Consider the following 15,838-nt stretch of genomic DNA (forward strand, 5'->3'; position numbering starts at 1 on the left):
AATATATGACTTGAAACGGAGTTTGCAAGTGGTGTGTTCTCCTGTAGCATCTTCTCTTCTTCTGGAGATTTTGCAGGTTTGAGATCATCATATATCTGTATCTCAACTCTATTGATATGCCTTATTTCCACAACCCTTAATACCCTTGATTAACAAAAGCCTACAATTTTAGTTGAACATTTTCATTTGGACTCGCCCAACATAGCCTTTTGGTTAGAGAAATCAAGGTTCGTATTATCTTCTTATGTGAAAATGGTTATTGTCATCAGCTGTGAATGGCTCAGCTCTAACTCATTGTTTTGGACTCTTCCTATCAAACGAGTCAATACCTTTTAATGCAGGCAACACACACACACAATGCTGGAGGAACTCAGCAGGCCAGGCAGAATCTATAGAACAAAGTACAGTCAACATTTCGGTTGCTCTTACTGCAAGGATCTTTTATGTGATGCCTTATTAAGTGCATATGAGGAACATCCATCACCTGCTTCAGTCTGTACTTCATTTTCAATTTATTCTGGTTCAATTTGACCTAATAATATTTCTTCAGACACTCAGCATTATGTTCCCAATGGAACTCAAGTAGATGCAGCAACGCATGTATCAGAATCAGGTTTAATATATGTTGTGAAATTTGTTGCTTTAAGGCAGCCGTACAGTGCAATACATAAAATAGCCTATAAATCACAAAAAAAATATTAAAAGGAGGAGGAGAAGATGGCGGTGTGGCACAGCTTGCACGGCCACTCCGGTGAATGATATCTGTTATCTGTCAAGTAGGGGGCCGTGCACAATCCTGATTTGATGGAGACAGACGTGAGAGCACGGAGGAACATCTGGAGAAACTCTGAAATGCCTTCTTCGCTGCCGCTGCTACTGTGCGATCCAGAATCTCCGGAAGAGGAGGCCCCGAGTCCTCGGTTTTGCTTGTTGCTTTGCGGTCGGAGTGGGGTCGAAGCACTCGGCAGAGATGGTGCTCGGTGTTGGAGGGCTGGTTGGAGGCTCGAAGTTTTCGGATGGACTCAGAGTCAGCTGTGGTCGGGTGCTTCCAATGCATCGGCAGTTGTCGGCGCCTGGAGGTTTATGGCAGGGGGAGTTTCTCCCTTTTGCCGCCGCTATCAGGACTATTGGGAGTTGATCGGAACATTGAGACTTTTTTTTTACCGTGCCTATGGTCTGTTCTTTATCAAATTATGGTATTGCTTTGCACTGCTGTAACTATACGTTATAATTATGTGGTCTTGTCAGTGTTAGTCTTTGGTTTGTCCTGTTTTTTTGTGATATCACTCTGGAGGAACATTGTATCATTTCTTAATGCATGCTTTTCTAAATGACAATAAACGAGGACTGAGTGTTCTCATAATCTAATCTAATATACTGTACATACTGGAAGAAGAGAGCAAAATTAGTGAGGGAGTGTTAATTGTCCCATTTTGTGTGACACTAGTTTGGTACACTAATGCATTCAGTGATCTACACTGACATTTGTGGCAGCAATACATGCAGTGATGCTTCAGGGCTGATTGATGTAATGAAGCATGCAGGAACCTCCATCTGCTGTGTTCTTGATGAACTGAACCAAAAGTCTTAAGATTGGAATATTGCTGAACTCTTCCCTGTCTGATGAGAAGAGTACCATGGGAAGGTGTAATTCACCATCTCAAGAATTTGAAAGGTTTCTTAAGTACAAAAGGAAATGTGCTTTGCAACAGAAGGTAAAATTACTTTATTCTTTTTCCCATTTTTTTTTTCAGAATCCACCACAGATTCGGCCCTTTATCCAAGAGGAATTCATGAAGACTTTGGAGCATACAGGTCCACAACTGACATCTGTGCTGAAAGGAGATTGGGTGGGATTATACAGGTAGAGCTTGAATATAACTAAAAACATGCTTGAGGGAATTGTGAAGTATTTTGTTTTTAGGTAATACTACTTCACACTAGTTTGAAAATCAATAACTGGTCTAAAATTATTTTAATGACCTCTGACAAAATGTCCATCTTCTGATCCAGTTTTTTTTCACATATCATGCCAAATTCAACCCAGCTATGCATAACTTTGTTCACGGTAGCTTGAGTTCAACTAGAAATCCTGCATTCATTTGACAGTCTCCAAACTTTTGCTCCAATAATGTTCCTGCTGCTAGTTGGAGCCTTATAAATATCTTTCCCTCAGGTTGATGTTGATGTCCTGAACTTTACCTTGTATAAACTTCAACTTATCTGAGCTGTTGATAGCAGGAGATCTATTATAAAAGGTCTAATAATCCTGTCTTTCTAATCTACTGTTCTGAACAATGATCTTGAAATCGTTTTTTCTAAAATCCTTCCATGACCTTCCTACTTAAAAGTTGCACAATTTCTCTTCTGTATTAGATCACTGCCTTTGTTGTCCAAATATGGATTTGCTGTATTTGACCCCACCTTCCCAACCCCAACCCTGCCTAATCCCCAGCTGTCCTTCCCAATCTTTTGAATTTCTTTTAAGACCTCCTCATGGCATGCCTCCTGTAACACCTGCTTCAGTGGTTCCTATTACAATCACTGTTTTAGGGAGAGTAAGTTATAACCATTGAATATAAAGAACAAGAACTTCATTTAAGTAATTCTATACATGCTTTTATATTTCCTTTACCTGTCCAAATCTGGTGATATTATGATTGTTATTTCCTAACTGCTGCTCCAATGCCCCTTTTCATTCTAGAACCAAAGCAGAATCAAAGAGTATTTCAAAGATCATAAAATTGTATAGCACCAAAACAGATTCCATCAACCCACCTCGACCTTGCTAATCCTGATCCCTATATACACTTGGCTTTTTTAACCCTGTATATACCTCTACCTTTCCTTTGCAAGTACCTGTCCAATTCCCTTTTAAACATTCTAATTGTATCTTCCTCCACCACCTCCTCTGGCAGCTCATTCCAAATATTCACCACCGTCTGTGTGGAAAAATTTGCTCCTCAGATCTTCTTTAAATTTCTTTCCTCTCACCTTAAACATCTGCCTTTTAGTTCTAGACTCCCTGATGAAGGAAGAAGATTGTGAATATCTCTTGTAAACATATTTAAGGTCACTCCTCATACTTCTACTTTTCAGTGAGAGTAAATCAAGCCTGTTCAATCTCTCCCTATAGCTCCAGTCCTTCATTCTAGTTAACATCCTGGTGAATCTCTACTGTACTCTCACCATTACAACTGCATCCTTCCTGTAGGGTGATGATCAGAACTGTACATAATACTCCAAATACGATCTAACCAATGTTTTAAACAGCTGTACATAGTTCCTTCTGAGCTTTGCTTGTGGGAAATGTCGTTATGATTTATGTCATGAAAATTTTGCTGTTCCTTGCTTTTAACCTTCATGGAAATATCAACTGGAAAATGAGAAGTCTTGGATTGGCACTTCTCTGTTATTATTGCTTTCCGAAGTGGTGGTAAACTACAGGACAAATGAGAATTGTTCCACCTCTGTCACTTCCTGTCCGTAACAAAGTCAACCAACTTCAGTTATTGAGTTGCAGGATGCAGACTATGAGTATAATTTGTATGTTTGGAGGCCAAACTCCCAAGTCATCATGGAGAGTGGGCCTTCTGAGTTAGAATTGGCAAAATAAAGATATTTACTAACTTGGATCTACATCAACATCCTCTGAAGTAAAAGTCCACAATTAAACTCTGGAATATGTGATTGCTTCCCATTTGTCATTCAAGATGAACATTGCACCAGCACAGCTTATGGTTATTGAAAGGAAAAGAGTGTTAAGATCAAGACCTCAAACCCAGCACAAAACTAATGGTCTTACTGAGTGGCAGTGGTCTCTCTTTGCCCCACTCTGCACCCCTCTGTCCATCAACCATGCTTCTGAGACAAAATCTACCTACAGTAGACATCTCAGAGCACTGGAGACACATCACTAACACCGTGTCTGTGGAATCCACTATTATAATAAGTGAACCAATGTCAGTGGCCAGGCAAAACAAACACTCTATTTCACGTTTTTAAAAAAAAATTATTTTTATTTGGATGTATTCACAAGTAATACACAAACTTTTCTTTACATATATAACCTTTTCCATTTTTTATGTGAGTAAATCTATATTAATTTGTACATTCACAATCTCACATTGAGATAATATAGAAAATAATTAGGCACTCAAATAGATGTTTATGTGCAATTGTAATTCCGCTCTATTAAACTAAATAATGATAATAGTTGTTATAAAAATATTAATAATAGTGGTTGAATGCTAAGTTCCGTGTATCTCTTCTGGTCCATTTCTTTCTGGTCCAAAATTTCCCCACATCCTTTCTTTACTTGTGTTAATTCCACGTTTTCAAAAAAAAAGAACAGTAAACATTCGAGGCAAGGGTGCTTACGTTAACACTATTACAGTGTTGGTGAGACAAACAGAATAAACCATTAGGAGAGTCATCTAAAGTCTGCTCGCTCTGGGGTTATAAATTCAATCCATTTATTCCAAATTTGATAAAACTTTTCCTTTTGAATTCTCAGAGAGTAGGTAATCTTTTCCATTTTAGATATTTCCAAAATGATTTCATGCCGATCTTCTAATGTAGGTGATGTTGGATTTAACCACTTTCTGGTGATTGATTTCTTACTTGCTGCTAAAAGGGTCTGCAGCTGCTTTATATCTTTCTTCTGTTCCAAAAAACGATACATGCCCCAAGTAGAGAGTCTCAAAGTTCAGAGGTTTCTGAGTCTTAAATACTTTAACTAATGTTCTGTGAATATCTTCCCAATATAAACTTAATTTAGGGCAATCCCAAAAAATATGGAAATGATTTGCCTCCTTGGAGCCACACCTTCTCCAACACGCCACGTTTGTGTCTTTATATTTTTCCTGGTATAGGGTCTTGAAGTATAATATTTTTCCAACAATGTTCTCTCCAAATCAGAGAGTTAGTTGAAGATCACTGGAGCTGCATATTTTCCCCCAAACCTCCTCTGAACGTACCAACCCTGCTTCTTTCTCCCACTTCTCTTTAATATACAATGTGTTTACATCTTTGGCATGAGAGAGGGCATTATATAATCAAAAAATTAATTTACTTGGTATTGAACTGTAAGCCAAATTCAGAATCTTGAAAAATTCTAATTCTACTGTTGATAAGTCTGTATACAAACTGTCTATTTCAATGGAGAGGCTATGTTGCTCACGTGCTCATCACGAAACTCCTGAAACAGTTGCTCTTTCTCAAGCTCTGTCTACACCAAGTGATGGCAATGTGGATTGAGCTAATGATTTGGGATGTTCTCAAATTCTGTTTTAATATCAATGTTTGTGTCTATTATGTCTCAAATAAGTTAGGCTACTGGTCTGAACAGTATTTCTTTTCTTGGATTGACAGACGATTTATTAAATCACCTAACTTTGATGGCTGGTTTCGTATGAGACACCAAGAGATGTGCAAGAAGCTGGAGATTCTTCACCTGGAGGTGTTATGTCAGGCAGTAAGTACATGCCAGTGTCAGGATTTCAGAGATTACAAGATAGGTTTGCATTATAATTGTCGCTCACAGTAACCATAGCTTTTTTCAGTCCTGATGAAGGGTCTCAGCCCAAAACATCGACTGTACCTCTTCCTATAGATGCTGCCTAGCCTGCTGCGTTCACCAGCAATTTTTATGTGTGTTGCTTGAAATTCCAGCATCTGCAGATTTCCTTGTGTTTGCTTTTTTCCATTGCAGCAATAAATCAGTAAATCCAAATTAGAGGTTTCTGACAAAATTATAACCAATCATCTATAACATCACTCTCAAAGTTGAGACCAGGGCAGGATAAAATGGCATATATTGCTCTTTGATGCCAATACAATGGAACTGCAGCAACAAGCACATGGGTCGAATTTCTGTGGAATTCTCATTAAATTTCAGTAACTGCCATTAGAATCTTACAGCACTAAAAATGTGCGGGCAGCATCTCTAGGAGGAGGTACAGTCCTGACGAAGGGTCTCGGCCTGAAATGTCGACTGTACCTCTTCCTAGAGATGCTGCGTTCACCAGCAACTTTGATGTGTGCTGCTTGAATTTCCAGCATCTGCAGAATTCCTGTTGTTAGCACTAAAAATGTAATTTGTTCCATGGTGCCTATATAGCATTTTGATGGTCTAACTTAACCAAGAATTTTCTCAAAGACTAACTAATATTAATTCTTTTTAAAAAATGACTATTTCGTCATCTTCTGTCAACTTTTTGTTCCACTTCAGTCCAACTCATGGTGTTAACTAAGATCTTCTCATCACCCCTATGCTTCTTTCAGAATTACTTTGATCTGTGTCCTCAGGCAATAGAAGTTCCTGCTCCCAGAAACATTTTCTCCTCATTTCCTCATTAAAGTTGTTTAGAATTCTGAACACTTTCACTAAATCTCCTCTTAATCTTCTTTGTCGTGAAGTAAGGAATTAGTTTTTTTACTCCACCCACAAAAGTGCTTATCATTGTACCACATCTTACCTCAGATTTTATCATCGTTACTAACCAGAATTTCAACTCAGGCTTATCTGATGTTTTCTACTCTGTAACTCTCTGTAGAAAGCCTAGGATCTTTATATTTTTAAAAATTTCAACATATTGACTTGTCTTCAAATAATTTAGTCTATTTAGACCCCTTTAAAATTGTTTCATTAAATTAGTATTTCCTCCCTTTGTTCTTTCTATCAAAATACATCACTTCACAGCACTAAAATATATTTCATCTCCCAATATGCCATTTTACCTCTGTAAATCTTCCTGGAGTCTGCCATAACCTCCTCAGAGTTTATATTTCATCCACTAACTTTGAAAATATGTACTATATACCCAAGTACAAGTCATGAACAAATATCACAAAGGTAGTGATCCTGAGAGTGAGGCATTTCAACATTATTGCATTCCTTATGAAATATCATAATCAACTTAACCAACAAACTTGTTTAAAAAGTATGCAATGTCAAAAAATTAACTCAAGCACTTGAAATTCAGTTTTGAGGATAATTTAGGACAGCTTTCTAATTGAGCAGTGAAAATCCATCCAGTATTTTATTACAAGCCTTAAAATTTTCTAGGATCTACTCATGTGGATTCGGGAAAAGTCTGAAGTGGAAATAGTGGACCTGGTTATAAAACTACGTGAAAAACTGGTAATACTTCCCTTGCAATTATACATTTCTGTTAAATGGATTGTGTTTGTCTCTGTGAGTTAGAACATAAGACCATAAGACATAGGAGCAGAATTAGGCCATTTGGCTCATCGAGTTTGCTCTGCCATTCAATCATGGCTGATTCTTTTTTCCCCTCCTCAGTCCCACTCCCCAGCCTTCTCCCTGTAACCTTCGATGCCGTGGCCATTCAGGAACCTATCAGTCTCCGCCTTAAATACACCCAATGAGCTGGACTCCTCAGCTGCCTGTGGTAAAAAAAATTCCACTAATTCACCATTCTCTGGCGGAAGAAATTTCTCCGCACCTCTGTTTTAAATGGATGTCCCTCCATCTTAAGGCTGTGCCCTCTTGTCCTCAACTCCCCCACCGTGGGAAACATCCTTCCCACATCTACTCTTTCTAGGCCTTTCAACATTCAAAAGGTTTCAATGAGATCCCTCCTCATCCTACTAAATTCCAGTGAGTACAGGCCCTGAGCCATCAAACGTTCCTCATATGATATCCCTTTCATTCCTGGAATCATCCTTGTGAACAACCTCTGAACATTCTCCAATGCCAGCACATCTTTTCTGAGATAAGGAGCCCAAAATTGTTCACAATACTCCAGGTGAGGTCTCACCAGTAACTTATAAAGCCTCAGCATCACATCCCTGCTGTTACATTCTACACCTCTTGAAATTAATGCTAACAATGCATTTGCCTTTCTCACCACCGATTCAACCTGCAAGTTAACCTTTGGGGTGTTCTGCACAAGGACTCCAAAGTCCCTTTGCATCTCAGATTTTTGGATTTTTCTCCTCATATAGAAAATAGTCTGCACATTTATTTATTCTACCAAAGTGCATGACCATGCACTTTCCAACATTGCATTTCAATTGCCACCATCTTGCCCATTCTGTTATAAGTCCTTCTGCAGCCTACCTGTTTCTTCAACACTACCTGCCCCTCCATCAATCTTCATATCATCTGCAAACTTGACAAAGCAGCCATTTATTCCATCATCTAAATCATTGATACACAGCATAAAAAGAAGCGGTTCCAACACCGACCCCTATGGAACACCACTAGTCACTGGCAGCCAACCAAACAAGAATCCTTTTATTCCCACTTGCTGCCTTCTTCCAATCAGCCAATGCTCTAACCATGTTAGTAACTTTCCTGTAATACCATAGGCTCTTAACTTTGGCACCTTGTCAAAGGCCTTCTGAAAATCCAAATATACAACATCCACTGCATCTCCTTTATCTATCCTACTTGTCATCTCAAAGAATTCCAAAAAGTTCGTCAGGCAAGATTTTCCCTTAAGGAAATGATGCTGACTTTGTCCTATCTTGTCCTGTGTCACCAAGCACTCCACAACCTCATCCTTAACAATTGATTCCAACATCTTCCCAACCACTGACGTCAGGCTAACTGCTCTATAATTTCCATTCTGTTGCCTCCCTTCTTTCTTAAAGAGTGGAGTGACATTTGCAATTTTCCAGTCCTCTGGAACCAATTCAGAGTCCAATGATTCTTGAAAGATTATTACTAATGCCTCCACACTCCCTGCTTCTGCCTCTTTCAGAACCCTAGGTTGTAATTCATCTGGCACAGTGACTTATGTACCTTTAGGTCTTTCAGTTTTTTGAACACTTTCTTGTAATAGTAACTGCACTCACTTCTCTTCCCTCACACTGTTCAACACCTGATTCACTGCTAGTGTCTTCCACAGTGAAGGCAATTGCAAAATACTCATTTAGTTCATCTGCCATCTCCTTGTCCCCTGTTATTATTCCTCTGGCTTCATTTTCTAGCAGTCCTATATCCACTCTCATCTCTCTTTTATTTTTTATATATTTGAAAAAGCTTTGTCCATCCACTTTGATATTGTTTGTTAGCTTGCTTTCATATTTCATCTTTTCCTTCTTAATGATTCTTTTAGTTGCTTTCTGTAGGTTTTTAAAAGCTTCCAATCCTCTATCTTCCTGCTAATTTTTGCTTTGTTGTATGCCCTCTCTTTTGCTTTTACATTAGTTTTGACTTCCCTTGTCAGCCACTTTTGTACTATTTTGCCAGTTGAGTATTTCTTCATTTTTGGAATACATCTATCCTGCACCTTCCACATTTTTCCCAGAAACTCAAGCTATTGCTGTTCTTTTGTCACCCCTGCCAGCATCTCCTTCAATTTACTTTGGTCAACTCCTCTCTCATACCACTGTAATTTCCTTTACTCTACTGAAATGCTGCTGCATCTGACTTTACTTTCTCTCTATCATATTTCAAGTTGAACTCAACCATATTGTGATCACTGCCTCCTAAGGGTTCCTTTACCTTAAGCTCCCTAATTGCCTCTGGTTCATTACATAACACCCAATCCAGTATAGCTGATCCCCTAGTAGGCTCAACAACAAACTGCTCTAAAAAGCCATCTCATAGGCATTCAACAAATTCACTCTCTTGAGATCCATTATCAATCTGATTTTCCTAATCGAAATCTCCCATGACTATCATTACAAGCCCTTTTGACATGCTTTTTCTATTTCCCATTGTATTCTGTAGTCCACATCCCAGCTACGTTTGGAAGCCTGTATATAACTGCCAACACGGTCCTATTAATTTCTTAATTCAGCCCACAAGGATTCAACATCTTCTGATCCCATGTCATATCTAATGATTTGATGTCATTCTGTACCAGCAGAACCATGCCTCCCCCTCTTCCTACCTTCCTATCCCTCCAATACAATGTGTAACTTTGGACATTCAGCTCCCAACTACAATCATCCTTCAGCCACGATAGAACATAGAACATTATAGTGCAGTACAGGCCCTTCAGCCCACTGTGTTGTGCTGTAAGTGTTGTCACCACATTCTAAGAAATCTCATTGAAGAAAATACTTTGATTTATTTTCTGTACATCAGCATCGCTGCATTGATTAAATGTAGAAAAGAATTAGTTGGGCCTGTGCCACACTGTTTCCTCATCAATGATTCCAGACCAGTTACTTGTTTCAATCTCAATATGGGTAGTTTAATGTTATTTCTGTTGCTCTTCCAATATTAACCGTGCTCAGTTGTCTTTTTCCTGAGCAGTTTATTAAGATTGATATTGGTCTGTATTTTAATTTCAGGGTGTTTTTTATTAAAACATTGGTTTGTTAGTTGAATTGGAACTAAAGAAAATTTATGTTGTCCACGTTTTCCAGCTATGAACACTGTTGATCCAACTTGTCAACGGATCACTTAATCCTTCTTCAGCAGAGTTATCTTGAACCATTTATTTTTCCCATTTCCCTGTAATTTACCCATTAACCTGATTGCCCTGTACTTGGAAATGGACAGCAAAACTGCAATTGGAAAAAGGAGTCAAGAGATAATGTGTGTTGGGAAAACAATGTTGACTATGTTTACTGTAGGAAATTCATTTGGCCATTTGAGACATACAGTAATAAAGTTAAATAAAAATATTGTCCAGACTTAAAGAAAATGGGAATTATAGAGGAACAACAAAATTAAGTAATTCCTGTACATAGATAATTCAATGCTAATGGGCAGGATCAAGAAGGGATTAAAAATGGGTTCCACATTAGTGCCTTAAAATTTTTACAGCAACTAAATTCTAAAAAACAAGTTCATTGGTTTAGTTTAATTATATTTTACAACTTAAAAAAAAATCTTTAATGGAAAGTGTTTGTTTATTCAGATAAAAGCAAGAGTCTATCAGCTGCCAGTCAGAGAAGATTTGTTGGAGAAGCTGGAGTTGTATGTGGAAACTGTAATTAGCTCCTTACCTGATGATCTACAGGTAGTCCTGCATCGACATTGATTGGAACAAGCAAGTGATCTATAGCTCAGCCTTTTAGAGAAGTCACATCAGATCCACCTGCTTTCCACATCCTGAATCATCCATTGTCAAAAGACACCAAGTGATGCCACTGAATATTAACAGAAGTTTCCACACAACAGCCAGATTTAACCAAATGATGAACTAAGATGCCTGTGATATGGATTGGTTTCCATAACACATTTATTACTGTCATTTTTAATTAAAAAGATGCCACCTGATTAAAGTAGACTGTTTTAAACCCATCGTGGTGTTGTTTGTTTGTAAAATCTTACAATCGATCAGTAAATGTATGAATGTAATTTGCACAGCAAGATTGTTCGCCGATTTTTGTCTTGTGATCTAATCTGTTGGATGATGAGATTGCAGAACTGGCCAATGAAGCTCTTTCTCCTTAACTTGATGGAGTTGGTGTAGTTTGACATTAACTCTACAAGGCTGGTAGAATAGTTTTCCAATTGGTACTGATACATACTTCAACATAAATTGGAAGAAAAGCTTGGAGTAATCACCAAAAAAAAACAATTATTAGTTTGTCTCAACAGGAGAGCAACAGTAGAAGAAGTGAAGAGGAAGTAGAGCAGTTGGATAACTGGAGCAGAGGAAAAAAATTGAAGGACCCAAAGAAAGTAAAAGTGCTAAGGTGACTAACCTTTTACCTGAAGGACACCTAAAGCAGTGACCACTTTTTTTTTGATAACAGCATAGATGTTACATTGTGACACTAGATCAGATGAATTCAAATTGGACACCTCTACTCAAGTACTGTATAATGAAAGAAATCAATGATATTTTCAGATTACCACTTTGACATAGTACAGGTTGAGTACCCCTTATCCAAAATTCCAAAATCCAAAATCCTCCTGAAATCCAAAATATTTTTGACTGTTGAGATGAGGTTGCAAAAGGAAAATTCCACAAGGCTCCCGGGCAATGTGCAGGTCTCTGCACCCCACACAGTCCTGAGAAATTACCTCACATATGTAATGAACAGAAGTTAATGAAAAATTGAAAAACACTGCATAAAGCAAAAAATTAAGTTCTCGATCATGTATTGAAAGAGTGAATTCGTCAGCGGAGGGAACATATACCTCTTAACACTATGTTGATCATGAAAACAGCAAAGATCTATCATGACAAACCAAAAATTGAAGGTCATTGTGAATATTCAGCAGGCTGGTTGCAGAAATTTAAGAACAGGCACGGCATTAATTTTTAAAGATGTGCTGATAATGCGTCTGCTGATCATGAAGCAGCAGAGAAATTAATTGGTGAGTTTGCCAAAATAATCCTGATGAAAATCTAACAGGCTAATATGCATCAGTACACGCTGATGAGAATCAGTACCTATATGTGATGAACAAGTGTAAGATAAAGACTACTTACTGGTAGTACATAAGTGGTTGGAAATGATGGTGATCCCAAGCTGTCTCATATATTCCAAAATCTGCAGCACTTTGGACCCCAAGCATTTTGGATAAAGGGTACTCAAACTGTAATTGGATGAAGTGAAGTGTTTATCATGGGGTGCCATTTGGCGTAGCGGTTAGTGTGACGCTACTGCATCTTGAGGAGTCAGAGTCAAAGTTCAATTCCGGCATTCTTCCTGCGTATGCGTAGGTTTCCTCCAGGTGCTCTGGTTTCCTCCCACAGTCCAAAGATGTGCCAGTTAGTAGGTTAATTGGTCATTGTAAATTCCCCTGTGATTAGGTTAGGGTTAAATTGGTAGGTTGCTGGGTGGCGTGGCTCAGTGGCTGGAAGGGGCTATTCTGTGCTGTATCTCTAAATAAATAATGCAAAATAATAGTTATATCCTCAGCCAGGCTTCTTTGATGAAAACCCTGCCCAGTTACCATCAGCACCAGATTTCCCAACACACGAGGCAACTGCTAGACTAAGATAAGGAATGCCTACCATTCCATGCTCAACCCACATTTCAGAAAATCTTGTTATTTAGCTGCCCTTCTCTGACCTGCATACAGGCAGAGGCTAAAGAGGAAGGCTTCAGAGATGAGAGGAAAAAAGAGATGGTCATGAGGGGCAGAGGAGCAGCTACAGGATTGCTTCAAGTCAGTGGACTGGGCCGTGTTCAAGGAATCATTTGTGGATCTGAACGAATACACCATGGTGTCATGGACTTTATAAAAACAGTCATAGACGAACGTGTCCTCACAAAATCATTGTGAGTCTTCTCCAACCAGAAGCCCTGAATGAACTATGAGATCTGCAAACTGCTGAAAGCCAGATCTGAGGCCTTCAAGTCTTATGATGAAAAAAGTTACAAGAGGTCCAGGTACGACCTCCGGAAAGCCATCTCATGGGCAATGTGGCAATTCCAGACTAAACCTGAATCAACGACGAATGCTCAACAGTTGTGACAGGACTTGAATACAATCGCCTCTTTGTCACTTGATTTAACTTTATAAGAGTGATAAAGGCGACAACAGGGGTTCACTTGCAGATGAGCTTAAAACCCTTCTACGCTCTCTTTGACCGTCAAAATATGGAGGAACCATCACAAACTCCTGCATCTCCCAATGATCCTATGATTTCAGTCTCTGAGGCTAATATATGAACAGCCTTCGGAAGACAACCCACGAAAAGCAGCTGGCCCAGAAGGGTACCTGGCCAAGTACTAAAGACCTGTGCTGATCAACTGGCTGGACTGTTCACTAAGATCTTTAACCTCTCTTTTTCGGTGTGTGATACCCCCTTACTTCAAGCAGGCTTCAATTATACTGGTACCCCAGAAGTGCTTGGTGATCTACTTCAATGACTATCATCCAGTAGCACTTACATCCACAGTGATGAAATGTTTTGAGGGGTTGATGATGAAACATATCAATTCCTGTCCGAGAAGTGATTTAGAACCACTCCTATTTGCCTACCAGAGCAACAGGTCCACAGCATATGCCATTTCATTGGCTCTTTGCTCAACCCTGGAACATCTGGACAGCAAAACTGTGTGCTTAGGCCCCTGCTCTAATTGCTTTACACTTAGGATTGTGTGGCTAAGCACAGCCTGGTATGGAAAAACCAATTCTCTTGAATGGAGAATCCTACAAAAGGTAGTGGATATGGCCCAGTCCATGAGTTGTAAAGTCTTCCCAACCATTGAGTACAACTATATGAAACACTGTCGCAGGAAAACAGGATCCATCATTCGGAGCCCCCACCGTCCATGGCACACTCCCTTCTCACTGCTGCCATCAGAAAGAAGGCACAGGGGCATCAGGATTGACACAACTATGTTCAGGAACAGTTACTACCCCTCAACCATCAGGCTCTTGAATGAAAGAGGATAACTTCACATGTCCCATCATGGAAATGTTCCCATGACTAATGGGTTCACTTTCAATGACTCCTCGTCTTATGTTCTCAATATTTATTGCTTATTTATTTATTTATTGTTATTATTTCTTTTTGTACTTGCACAGTTTGTTGCCTTCTGCACTCTGGTTGAAAGCCCAAATTGGGTGGCCTTTCATTGATTTTGTTATGGTTATTATTCTATAGATTTATTGAGTATGCCCACAGGAAAATGAATCTCAGGGTTGTAAATGGTGATATACATGTACTTTGATAATAAATTTGCTTTGAGTTTTGAACTTTTGGACATGGTCAATGATCAATATCAAATTTTATATATAAAAAGCAAAGTGTGTCAGACTTAATGAAGTTTTCTTAAAGAAATTATATAATGAAGACATTGAATCTGAAATGGAATTTTGCAGGGAAATTATGATATTCTTAAAATTATCCCTGATATTATAATTAGAGTTATCCAGCATAGAAATGGCCAACCAAAATACCCATCTTTTTTTTTATTTGCCTAAGGTTGGCTCATATCCTTATCTCTTCCTATCCATAAAACCTATACAAACTTTTTTAATGTTTTAATTATTCTTGCCTCATATACTCAATAACCTCTGTGCAAAAAAAAACTTCTCTCAGATCCCCGTTAAATTTTTCCTCTCTCACAAACCTATGCTTCCTAGTTCTAGAATACCTTAGCCTTGGAAAAAAGGAGTCCAGAACACCATATATACCTCTCATAATTCTATAAATCTCTTCAGTGTAAACAGCAAGCCACCCTACCCCAGGAAAAACAGTCCCTATTGCTGCATTCACCAGCAACTTTGATGTGTGTTGTTTGAATTTCCAGCATCTGCAGATTTCCTTGTGTTTGCCCTATTAATCCAATCTAACCACATTAAATCAAGTCATCTAGTTCTGAATCTTTCTGCACCCTCTCTAGCTTAATCACATCCTTTATAACATGATGACTAGAACAACACGCAATATTTAAGTGCAGTCTAACGTTTCATTGACGGTAAGCAAAAATCATGTGCCTTCTTCACCAACTTGTCACCATTTCAGGAAATTTTTCTAGGTCTCTCTGTTCTGCAATACTCTCTTAAGGCTCTGCCATTTACTGTGAAAATCCTGCTCGATTTAATGAAATGCATGACAAACAATAGGGGACGTAGCACAATCCCTGTAGCACACCACTCATAGGCCTCCAATCTGAAAAGCAATCCTTCACTATTAACCTCTACCTCCTACTACCAATCCAATTTTGTATCCAGTTGGTTAGCTTGTGCTGTGTACCATGTTTTAGCCTTCCTGACTAACCTACCAGATGGGACCTGAGTTGACATAGAAAACATCCACTGTCTTACCCTTGTCAATCCTCTGGGTCATCTTTTCAAAAAAAAAAATCTCTTTTCCATGCTCAAAACCCAGAGGCAAGGTACTAGAAGAGCAGAGAACAGCCAATGTTTTTTTTGCTTAAGGAAGACAAGTGGGCCAAGCCAGAAAGTCATAGGCTGGCGAGCCTTATATCTTCA

At 38.8% G+C, this 15,838-nt stretch overlaps 1 protein-coding gene across 4 annotated transcripts in view; it reads left to right on the plus strand.

Moving 5' to 3' along the window:
- Nucleotides 1-15,838, plus strand: part of dennd6b (DENN/MADD domain containing 6B) — a 113,439-nt gene that overhangs the window by 81,832 nt on the left and 15,769 nt on the right. The window contains exons 17-20 of one of the 4 annotated variants that reach the window (XM_063072895.1): nt 1,755-1,864; nt 5,374-5,476; nt 7,070-7,144; nt 11,534-11,631. In XM_063072895.1, coding sequence (XP_062928965.1) covers nt 1,755-1,864; nt 5,374-5,476; nt 7,070-7,144; nt 11,534-11,631 — 386 coding nt within the window. Of the gene's footprint in view, nt 1-1,754; nt 1,865-5,373; nt 5,477-7,069; nt 7,145-10,847; nt 11,506-11,533; nt 11,632-15,838 lie in introns of those variants that run through there. The other 3 variants (XM_063072897.1, XM_063072896.1, XM_063072898.1) reach the window with 3 other exon arrangements.

The sequence above is a fragment of the Mobula hypostoma genome, chromosome 20 (assembly GCF_963921235.1).
Source record: "Mobula hypostoma chromosome 20, sMobHyp1.1, whole genome shotgun sequence".
Taxonomy (NCBI): domain Eukaryota; kingdom Metazoa; phylum Chordata; class Chondrichthyes; order Myliobatiformes; family Myliobatidae; genus Mobula; species Mobula hypostoma.